Genomic DNA, 12624 nt, shown 5'->3' on the forward strand with positions numbered 1-12624 from the left:
GCTATAACATATCACCTGGGTGACAGCAGTGGTCCGGATTAGCAGCATCACCTCAATGGTATATCAAGTACCCTTTTCTTTATTCTGCAATTGGACACACTTCCACGCATTTTTCCCATCTTTTCTGCCTTCTTTCACTTCTCTAATCTATATCACTCAACCTAACATTTTACCCAACCTACTGTTTACAAAGGGGTGGCAACACTTGCTTAATCTGTGAACATTAAATACACCTCAAGGATGACTTTTTCTCAACTTTGGAAGGATGACAATTTTGATACTCAGCAAAGAATATGGAGCAAGACAAGTGAGCAAGAGCTAGGTATAAGGTAGAATATATTCCTTTACATAAAGGCATACGACTGTTTGTAAAGGTTATTTACTGAAGAAATGCTAGTTAGTAAATAACCACACAGTCCATGTGCAAACTTTTCCATGTCACCTATGTCATCAACAAGGTTGAAAAACCTAAAATGTCAGGCTTATTTATTAGATGAATTGAGACCCTGATAAAATTAAAATGAAACAAGCAAGTCCTCTTTTTAAGAAATAAAATTAAAAGCCTAAAAATTGTTTAAAAAACTTGTAAGTAGTCTAAATTCCCTCCTAGATACTCTTCACTTTAAAATTCACCAAAACAACTAGAATAGATTGAAATCAAGTTCACCTTCAAATCTGTGTTGCCTATCATAAAGGAAGCTCCTGATAGATAGGTGTTGAATCGTTGAGAATAGACTACAGGAAGCGCTCAATAACTATTGACTAACTGGTCTCCCTGTTTTGAGTTCTTTCTCACTTCAAACTACTATCCACGATGCCAGTGGAGTTATCCTCCAAAGCAATAAAAATAAGATCATATCATTACCGTAACTAAAACCCTTCAGTAGTGTCCTATTATATACAGAACAAAGAACTAAGCTAAAATGTCTTATTCAGATGATCTGGTCTCCTACCCACAAATCCATTCTCATTTCCTGCTATGTCTCACATCTCACCATACATCAAGTACACTAAAAACCATCTAATGCTCCTGACTTCTAAGGCTCCCTCCTTCAAAATTAATCTGTATCACTTTCTCTGTCTACAACTCCACACTTCAAATAACTCAAGTATACCCAGGGTAAGCTGGAATATTCTCACCTCTCTGGTACCTCTCATATATTTCTATATCTCCCATATATCTTTGACATTATACTTATGATACCATTATAATATTTCTTTATATTTATATCCCCATTCATAACACCACTGGTCTGCAAATTTCTTTTTCTTTTGTTTCTTTTGACCGTACAGCATGTGGGATCTCAGTTCGCCGACCGGGAATCAAACCCATGCCCCCTGAAGTGGAAGCGTGGAGTCCTAACCACTGGACCGCCAGGGAAGTCCCTGCAAGTTTCTTTTGATTTTGTATCCAATCTAAACACATATCCGAACAATTGTGTATAATATATACATATTAATTTTTAATAAATTGCATACATGCACAACTGTATGTTATAAAACAGACAAAAATTGAATAATAAATTAAGAATAAACAGGAGTTCTCCGATTTTCTTTCCAAATCCCAATGAACTGTTATAGAAGTAGCCTCCTTTGAAGGTCAGGGCACTAAATTATAAACTCCCTGGAAGGCAAGAAATTATGTCCTATTCTTCTGGGCATACTCAATACCTAGACTAATACTTGACATATAAAAAATTATCAATGAAATTCTTGCTGTACAAAATAATAAACTAAGGAACTGAAAAGTTTCAAACAATTATTTCAAAAAAATTTTTTCTAAGGGTGACCTTGATTTCATAATTCAAAATAAACAAAATGGTTAAACATCAATGAAACCTCCACAGTATATTAAAGAATTAAATATATGACACTTTCAATCATAAATATATTCTATTATCAGAAATGTGAAAAACTGTGACTTAAAAACCCAATGAATTAGTCACTCCCTTCTGCGAGAGCACCGGAATCGCAAGTAACTGCTGGAGAATAATCAACAGGAAGACACTGGAACTCACCAAAAAAGATACCCCACATCCAAAGACAAAGGAGAAGACACAATGAGATGGTAGGAGGGGCACAATCATAATAAAATCAAATCCCATATCTGCTGGGTGGGTGACTCACAAACTGGAGAACACTTATACCACAGAAGTCCACCCACTGGAGTGAAGGTTCTGAGCCCCACGTCTGGCTTCCCAACCTGGGGATCTGGCAACAGGAGGAGGAATTCCTAGAGAATCAGACTTTGAAGCCTACTGGGAATAGATTGTAGGATTTCGACAGGACTGGGAGAAACAGAGACTCCACTCTTGGAGGGCACACACAAAGTAGTGTACGCATCAGGACCCAGGGGAAGGAGCAGTGACCCCATAGGAGACTGAACCAGACCTACCTGCTAGTGTTGGAGGGTCTCCTGCAGAGGTGGGGGGTGGCTGTGGCTCACCGTGGGGACAAGGACACTGGCAGCAGAAGTTCTGGGAAGTACTCCTTGGCATGAGCCCTCCCAGAGTCCACCATTAGCCCCAACAAAGAGCTGGGTAGGCTCCAGTGTTGGGTCACCTCAGGCAAAACAAGCAACACGAGGGAAACCAGCCCCATCCATCAGCAGACAAGTGGATTAAAGTTTTACTGAGCTCTGCCCACCAGAGCATCACCCAGCTCTACCCACCACCAGTCCCTCCCAACAGGAAACGTGCTCAAGCCTCTTAGATACCCTCATCCACTAGAGGGCAGACTGCAGAAGCAAAAAGAACTACAATCCTGCAGCGTGGAACAAAAAGCACATTCATAGAAAGATAGACAAGATAAAAAGGCAGAGATCTATGTACCAGAAAAAGGAACAAGATAAAACCCCAGAAAAACAACCAAACGAAGTGGAGATAGGCAATCTTCCAGAAAAAGAATTCAGAATAATTATAAGGAAGATGATCCAGGGCCTCGGAAAAAGCATGGAGGCAAAGATCAAGAAGATGCAAGAAATGTTTAACAAAGACCTAGAAGAATTAGAGAACAAACACCTAGAAGAATTAAAGAACAAACAAACAGAGATGAACAAAACAATAACTGAAATGAAAAATATACTAGAAGGAATCAATAGCAGAATAACTGAGGCAGAAGAACAGATAAGTGACCTGGAAGACAGAATGGTGGAATTCACTGCCACAGAACAGAATAAAGAAAAAAGAATGAAAAGAAATGATGACAGCCTAAGAGACCTCTGGGACAACATTACACAACAACATTCGCATTACAGGGGTCTCAGAAGGAGAAGAGAGAGAGAAAGGACCCGAGAAAATATATGAAGACATTATAGTCGAAAACTTAAATAACATGGGAAAGGAAATAGCCGCCGAAGTCCAGGAAGCCCAGAGAGTCCCAGGCAGGAGAAACCCAAGGAGAAACACACTGAGGCACATAGTAGTCAAATTGGCAAAAAATAAAGACAAAGAAAAATTACTGAAAGCAGCATGGGAAAAACAACAAATAACATACAAGGGAACTCCCACAGCTGATTTCTCAGTAGAAACTCTACAAGGAAGAAGGGAGTGGCATGATATATTTAAAGTGAAGAAAGGGAAGAACCTACAACCAAGATTACTCTACTCAGCAAGGATCTCATTCAGATTCGCTGGAGAAATCAAAAGCTTTACAGACAAGCAAAAGCTAAGAGAATTCAGTACCACCAAACCAGCTCTACAACAAATGCTAAAGGAACTTCTCCAGCTGGAAAACACAAGAGAAGAAAAGGACCTACAAAAACAAACCCAAAACAATTAAGAAAATGGTCAAAGGAACATATGTATCGATAATTACCTTAAACGTGAATGGATTAAATGCTCCAACCAAAAGACACAAGCTCGCTGAATGGAAACAAAAACAAGACCATATATGTGCTGTCTACAAGAGACCCACTTCAGACCTAGGGACACATACAGACTGAAAGTGAGGGGATGGAAAATGATATTTCATGCAAATGGAAATCAAAAGAGAGCTGGAGTAGCAATACTCATATCAGATAAAATAGACTTTAGGGCTTCCCTGGTGGCGCAGTGGTTGAGAGTCCGCCTGCCGATGCAGGGGACGTGGGTTCATGCCCCAGTCCGGGAGGATCCCACATGCCGCAGAGCGGCTGGGCCCGTGAGCCATGGCCGCTGAGCCTGCGCGTGCGGAGCCTGTGCTCCGCGGCGGGAGAGGCCACAACAGTGAGAGGCCCACGTACCGAAAAAAAAAAAAATAGACTTTAAAATAAAGAATGTTACAAGAGACAAGGAAGGACACTACATAATAATCAAAGGATCAAACCAAGAAGAAGATATAACAATTGTAAATATATATGCCCCAACACAGGAGCACCTCAATACATAAGGCAACTGCTAACAGCTATAAAAGAGGAAATTCACAGTAACACAATAATAGTGGGGGACTTTTAACACCCCACTTACACCAATGGACAGATCATCCAAACAGAAAATTAATAAGTAAACACAAGCTTTAAATGACACAAAAGACCAGATACATTTAATTGATATTTATAGGACCTTCCATCCAAAAACAGCAGATTACACTTTCTTCTCAAGTGCACATGGAATATTCTCCAGGATAGATCACATCTTGGGTCACAAATCAAGCCTCAGTTAATTTAAGAAAACTGAAATCACATCAAGCATCTTTTCTGACCACAACGCAATAAGATTAGAAATGAATTACAGGGAAAAAACATTAAAAAACACAAACACATGGAGGCTAAAGAATACATTACTAAATAACCAAGAGATGACTGAAGAAATTAAAGAGGAAACCAAAAAACACCTAGAGACAAATGACAATGAAAACATGACGATCCAAAACCTATAGGATGCAGCAAAAGCAGTTCTAAGAGGGAAGTTTATAGCTATACAAGCCAACCTCAAGAAACAAGAAAAATCTCAAATAAACAATCTAACCTTACACCTAAAGGAACTAGAGAAAGAAGAACATACAAAACCCAAAGTTAGTAGAAGGAAAGAAATCATAAAGGTCAGAAGAAATAAATGAAATAGATACAAAGAAAAAAACAGCAAAGATCAATAAAACTAAAAGCTGGTTCTTTGAGAAGATAAACAAAACTGATAAACCATTCCCCAGCCTCATCAAGAAAAAGAGGGAGAGACTCAAATCAATAAAATTAGAAATGAAAAAGGAGAAGTTGCTACAGAAACCACAGAAATATAAAGCATCCTTAGAGACTATTATAAGCAACTCTATGCCAATAAAATGCACAACCTAGAAGAAATGTACAAATTCTTAGACAGCTATAACTTTCCAAGACTGAAGCAGGAAGAAACAGAAAATATAAACAGACCAATCACAAGTAATGAAATTGAACCTGTGATTAAAAACCTTCCAAGGAACAAAAGTCCAGGACCAGATGGCTTCACAGGTGAATTCTATCAAACATTTAGAGAAGAGCTAACACCTATCTTTCTCAAACTCTACCAAAATATATCAGAGGGAGGAACACTCCCAAACTCATTCTATGAGGCCACCATCACCCTGATAGCAAAACCAGACAAAGATACTACAAAAAAAGAAAATTACAGACCAGTATCACTGATGAATATAGATGCAAAATCCTCAACAAAATACTAGCAAACAGAATCCAGCAGCACATTAAAAGGATCACACACCACGATCAAGTGGGGTTTATACCAGGAATGCAAGGATTCATCAACATACACAAATCAATCAATGTGATAAACCATATTAACAAATTGAAGGAGAAAAACCATATGATCATCTCAACAGATACAGAAAAAGCTTTTGACAAAATTCAACACCCACTTATGATAAAAACTCTCCAGAAAGCGGGCATAGAGGGCACCTATCTCAACATAATAAAGGCCATATATGACAAACCCACAGCAAACATCATTCTCAATGGTGAAAAACTGAAAGCATTTCCTCTAAGATCAGGAACAAGACAACGATGTCCACTCTTGCCACTATTATTCAACATAGTTTTGAAAGTCTTAGCCACGGCAATCAGAGAAGAAAAAGAAATAAAAGGAATCCAAATCGGAAAAGAAGAAGTAGAACTGTCACTATTTGCAGATGACATGATACTATACATAGATAATCCTAAAGGTGCCACCAGAAAACTACTAGAGCTAATCAATGAATTTGGTAAAAAAGTAGCAGGATACAAAATTAATGCACAGAAATCTCTTGCATTCCTATATACTAATAATGAAAAATTTGAAAGAGACATTAAGGAAACACTCCCATTTACCATTGCAACAAAAAGAATAAAATACCTAGGAATAAACCTACCTAGGGAGACAAAAGACCTGTATGCAGAAAACTATAAGACACTGATGAAAGAAATTAAAGATGATACAAACAGATGGAGAGATATACCATGTTCTTGGATTGGAAGAATCAATATTGTGAAAATGACTATACTACCCAAAGCAATCTACAGATTCAATGCAATCCCTATTAAATTAACAATGGCATTTTCTACAGAACTAGAACAAACAATTTCACACTTTGTATGAAGACACAAAGACCCCGAATAGCCAAAGCAGTCTTGAGGGGAAAAAACGGAGCTGGAGGAATCAGACTCCCTGAATTCAGACTATACTACAAAGCTACACTAATCAAGACAGTATGGTACTGGCACAAAAACAGAAATATAGATCAGTGGAACAGGATAGAAAGCCCAGAGGTAAACCCACATACCTATGGTCAACTAATCTATGACAAAGGAGGCAAGGATATACAATGGAGAAAAGACAGTCTCTTCAATTAATGGTACTGGGAAAACTGGACAGCTACAGGTAAAAGAATGAAATAAGGAAACTCCCTAACACCACACACAAAAATAAACTCAAAATGGATTAGAGAGACCTAAATGTAAGACTGGACACTATAAAACTCTTAGAGGAAAACACAGGCAGAACATTCTTTGACATAAATCACAGCAAGATCTTTTTTGATCCTCCTTCTAGAGTAATGGTAATAAAAACAAAAATAAACAAATGAGACCTAATGAAACTTAAAAGCTTTTGCAAAGCAAAGGAAACTACAAACAAGATGAGAAGACAACCCTCAGAATGGGAGAAAATATTTGCAAATGAATCAATGGACAAAGAATTAATCTCTAAAATATATAAACAACTTATGAATCTCAATATCAAAAAAACAGACAACCCAATCCAAAGTTGGGCAACAGACCTAAACAGACATTTCTCCAAAGAAGACATACAGATGGCCAAGAAGCACATGAAAAGCTGCTCAACATCACTAATTATTAGAGAAATGCAAATCAAAACTACAGTGAGGTACCTCACACCAGTTAGAATGGGCATCATCAGAAAATCTACAAACAACAAATGCTGGAATGGTTGTGGAGAAAAGGGAACCCTCTTGCACTGTTGGTGGGAATGTAAATTGATACAGCCACTATGGAGAACAGTATGGAGGTTGCTTAAAAAATTAAAAATAGAATTGCCATATGATCCAGCAATCCCACTACTGGGCATATATCCAGAGAAAACCATAATTGAAAAAGATACATGCACCCCAATGTTCATTGCAGCACTATTTATAATAGTCAGGTCATGGAAGCAACCTAAATGCCCATCAACAGACGAATAGATAAAGAAGATGTGGTACATATATACAATGGAATATTACTCAGCCATAAAAAGGAACGAAACTGGGTCATTTGTAGAGACGTGGATGGATCTAGAGACTGTCATACAGAGTGAAGCAAGTCAGGAAGAGAAAAACAAATATCGTATATTAACGCATATATGTGGAACCTAGAAAAATGGTACAGAGGAACTGGTGTGCAGGGTAGAAATGGAGACACAGATGTAGAGAACAAACGTATGGACACGAAGTGGGGAAAGTGGTGGTCGTGGGGTGTGTGTGTGATGAATTGGGAGATTGGGATTGACATGTATCCACTAATATGTATAAAATGGATGACTAATAAGAACCTGCTGTATAAAAAAATAAAGTAAATTCAAAAATGCAAAAAAAATTAAAATTTTAAAAATCTATGAAATAAAGCAAAAGGTACTCAATAAATCCTTACTGAATGAATGATTACAGACCAAGAGATGAAAAGCATGAATTAATCATTTTTACAGGAAAATATGGTTGAATCTCCTAAACAAGACACAAAAGCACAAACTTTGAGATATAGTGAGCTGGATTTCATTAAAATGAAAAACTTCTGTGAATCCATAGATATTAATATGGAAAACATATTGTTTGCCACATATATAACTAAGAAAGGATTAGAATCCAGAAAAGATAGCTATTAGAAGATTATTCAAACTTGCAGTTAAATCACAGAAGAAAAATTCAAACATGAAATATGCTTAACTTCATTAGTAATCAGGAAAGCAAATTAAAACAATCCAATTGACAAAGATCTTAAAATCTGATAATACCAACTGTGGTAAAGTGGTACAACTACTTCTGAAGGGAATTTAGCAACACAACAAAAAAGCTGAAGTCGCCAGTTTAATCAGAATCTCCATGATGTAGGGATGAGGGACTGGCTTTTTAAAACGCTTCCTAGATGATTGTATCCCAAGAATGAGAACTATCCTAGAGAAACCTGGACATACACACACAATAAAAAGTATATAAAACTGTTCCATGCAATAGTAGTATAACAGCAAAATATGGAAACCCAAATGTCCATCAAATGGAAAAAAGATAAATTCTGTATATTTATACAATGTAATAAAATACTAATTAAAGTGAGTGAACTAAACCTGTATGTATTAACACAAATAAATATCAACAAATAAGGTGGACCAAATGTTGGGTACCATAGTACACTAGTACAATGACATTTATATAACAGTAGAAACACTGCAAAAGAATACACCACATATATCTTATAGATCTACACATAGGTAGTAAAGGTATTAAAAACATTCATGGGAATAATAAACATCAAATTCAGGGTAGAATCTGCTTCTGGATAAGATGGTCAAGAATGGAATGAGAGAGGTGTGCACAAGAAACTCCTACTGAATCTGTAATGATTTATTCCTTACTGAAAAGAAAGTGGAGTAAAAATGACAATGTTAAACTTCAACAAATCTGGAGGTCAGTACATAAGTATGCCTTACATTATTCTCTATATATTTGTGCATGCTGAAATTTTTCCTATTTTTTTAAAGAATTAGAAGGCTGTTGTCTCAGGCAAAGCTCCCAGACTAAGAAGTGAACCTGCACTGAACAATATTAAAGTGGAGTTCATTATCAAGAGGCAAAGGAGACAGTGCACCCCCATTCACAAAGAAAAAGGCCAACCCCATCCTTTACATCTCGTTATGGCCCAATGAACATTATTCCAATATCTGTAATGAGAATAAATCAATTCTGGAACACCTTACTTTTGAGGAATATAGTGGTCACAGACAGAACAAAAATAAAACTTGATTTCTGACTGAGTTTCTTAAATTTGAAACTCTGAAATATAGAAATTCAACAAAAAAATGAGATACATACATTGAACATTTCCAGGAAAAAATAATCTGGATAAATGCAATCCTGAATCTTACTACTACAATTTAAAATGTATACCCCTAAAAAAGAACTTTTTAAAAGCTTTGTTATAAATCTTCAAAACCTTATAACTTAACACTTTTAATTCCAGAAGTCTTAATTGCTTTCAGTCTGGTTTGAATACTAAGTGATTATGCAATTTGAATAACACGTCTAGAGGAATGATTACACCTTTTCATGGATATACACTACTGAAAGAAATTCTTGCATTTACAGAAGTCATCTTGTACTGCCTAAATAATTTAGTCATTCATACTATAATTAAACATTAACAGGAAAACAGATTCTTGATGAGTCTAACATTGCAGGAAATGGGTAGAGAATATAATTCCTATTTTTTTAATCTATTTACAACAGGCAATTTTATATTTTGTTTTCAAGTTTCCTGCATGTACTCATGAATAACATATTTGTGCCTCCATGTTACACAGTGAACACTCATAGTCAGTTTCTCTGTTTTTTTTTTAAGTGACAGACTAATAAAATTTGGAGACTTTTTAATCGAGTACAGGATAACTAAAATTGAGAATTTTCCATTTTACAAAATGCTGTCTTATTTTATCACAATTAAACTTTTTTCCTTACTCACTTGAAGTTCCTAAAGAATCCAAAGACAAAGAAATGTGCTAAATATTAGGCAATTAAGAGAAAGAAAAGGAGATGTAAAAGTATTAATAAGGTATCAAATGGGTAATTTGAATGAGTCATCATTCTGCTTCCCTACTATCTCTAAGACAGTAGAACTTTTTATTTGTTAAAAACTAATTATTATCTCAGTGACATTTTTATTTTATAAATTATAAAAGGTACTTACATTGAATTTAATTATGTCGTATATCAAGTATCTAGGAACAGCCTGTCCATTTACTCTGTCAATAATCATTTCCTTTAAAGAGAAAAGAAGGTAAGTTTATTCATACTTTAAGAGCAATTTCTTTAGTTTGATTAAAATATAACATTCACACAGAAAGTACATAAATCATAAATATACAACTTGATGAAATTTCAAAGTGAACACACTTCTACACGGATCAAATCAATAGACTGCCAGCACCACAAAAAAACCCACCATGAATTTATTCTGTATTGCAATAAAATCATATGACAATATAGCCTCATTTTTTATATTTGAATTTCTATTCTACATCTTATGTTTGAATTACTAAGCAACTATTAGGATAAAGAAACTACAAATTTTAAATTCTAAATATCAGCAACATTTAAAAAATAAATTTTGCTAAATCATTATTGCTTTAAATTCTGTTGTATGCCAATTGCTTTAATCATAAAATCTATAGGTATAAATGGTGCCCTTATTATAGATAAAATCTCCATGTGCCCACACAGTCTTTCTTGGTTCCGTATCCCTCTACTAATGATCAAAGGGAACAGGGCAAGAGAATATGATATCACATATCACAGCCATTAAGTGAAACGAACTTAAAATCTGCACTCTGACAGAAAAAAGATAAAGGACACTAAAGGATGATTACAGGCATATAATGTAGGATTTTTAAAATTTTTTTTCTGCCATGTCATGCAGCTTGCAGGATCTTAATAATTACCCAAAATATTAATTCTTAATAATAGGTTTTAACCTAAAATTATTATTCTTTCCTCATATTTTTCCTTGGAAACTAAACAGTCTTTTTATTATCTAATTTCATGACAATAACCACACACAACCATCTAAAATTACAAAGAACACACTGATGGAAGACAAATATATTTTCTAGTTTTAAGCAACTATTACCAATTGATTTCTTTCTCAAATATGTATTAGTTAAGCTACAGACATTTATTTATGGTTATCATCTTGAACCCAACAATTGACATAAATCATTTTCATTATTTTAAATTTGTTTACTGAAATATTTTTAAGTACTTGTATCTGAGAATTTTATAAGCCAACAAGGTAGCACCAATAACAGGTTTCAATTAATCTTTTCAAAAATGTGTGGATGGAAATTAAGTGGACTTCCAGGTTCAGAGAGCAGAAATCACAGAATTTCCCTCCCAAATTACCTGATGAAATGAGTAAATACATATCTTCTTCAAACAGTAAAACAAAAAAGAAAGTTTATTATCAGCAAACTAAACAAGTAAAAAGGAATAAACAAACCAGTAAGTTTAAAAACTGATAACCATGGAAACTACCAAAATTCTGGTAAAACAAAAAGGGTTCACCTCCAAGCCCACTAAACCCCCAAAAGCCCTACTTGTAAAATGACAAATCATTGATAACTGTCTCTATTACATTAAAATATAGAGAAGGAAACTCGGTGGTTATTCTTGTCTTCTTTTTTCCCTCTTCCGATTAAAAAGTAATTAAAATAGCAGAACACTCCTCCTGTCTGAAATAAAGGCTACGGGACTGCGTGCTGAATTGGAGAAACAATCTGAGCATTACTGGAATAAAATATGGCTCCCAACTCGCTGAAGAAAACATTTACCCACAGTTTTTAAAAGAGAAGAGAACCCAGGGATTCTAACAAAGACCTAGGCTGTGTGGTGGACAAAATATATGAAGAAATGATCTTCAAGGCACTAGACATCCAGCAACAAAGTACAGTAACTCCTAGGAAACAGTAAATAACTATATGAGCCCTACAACTGTCCCAGCTTATTGGTCGAGGAGAGTTTCCAGGCTTCAATGCAGGCAGGGGGAGCCCAGGAGAGCCCAGCAGTCTCCCTGAATTGAGAAAATAGACCAGCCTGTCTAGGGAGACCAATGAGGCTAGAGTTTTCACAGCAGAGGACAGGGTGGGAGAGGAACGTCTTCAGATAGACCCCCATGAATATTCAGCAAAGCAAGCATGTGAGGAAACTACTCAAGGTCAGGCAAAGAAGTACCCAAAAATCTTAAAGAGAACCATACATGTCACTCAACAAGGTTGGGAATAACGCCTGTTCCCACCAGCCAGATTAGAAAGTCTCATAACTCACAGGGCATTGAGTACTCAGAAGGATCTTATCTCAGTAGCGGAGGATAATTATCCCTAAAGACTCCTCACCTAACAAATCTTAAAAACAAGACTCAAAAGG

At 35.9% G+C, this 12624-nt stretch overlaps 1 protein-coding gene across 3 annotated transcripts in view; it reads right to left on the minus strand.

The window, feature by feature from the left end:
• RNGTT (RNA guanylyltransferase and 5'-phosphatase) overlaps window positions 1-12624 on the minus strand; it is a 250178-nt gene that overhangs the window by 167834 nt on the left and 69720 nt on the right. For all 3 annotated transcript variants that reach the window (XM_030859487.3, XM_030859485.3, XM_030859481.3), the window contains one exon: window positions 10394-10465. In XM_030859487.3, coding sequence (XP_030715347.1) covers window positions 10394-10465 — 72 coding nt within the window. The remainder of the gene's footprint in view (window positions 1-10393; window positions 10466-12624) is intronic.

The sequence above is a fragment of the Globicephala melas genome, chromosome 14, assembly GCF_963455315.2.
Source record: "Globicephala melas chromosome 14, mGloMel1.2, whole genome shotgun sequence".
Taxonomy (NCBI): domain Eukaryota; kingdom Metazoa; phylum Chordata; class Mammalia; order Artiodactyla; family Delphinidae; genus Globicephala; species Globicephala melas.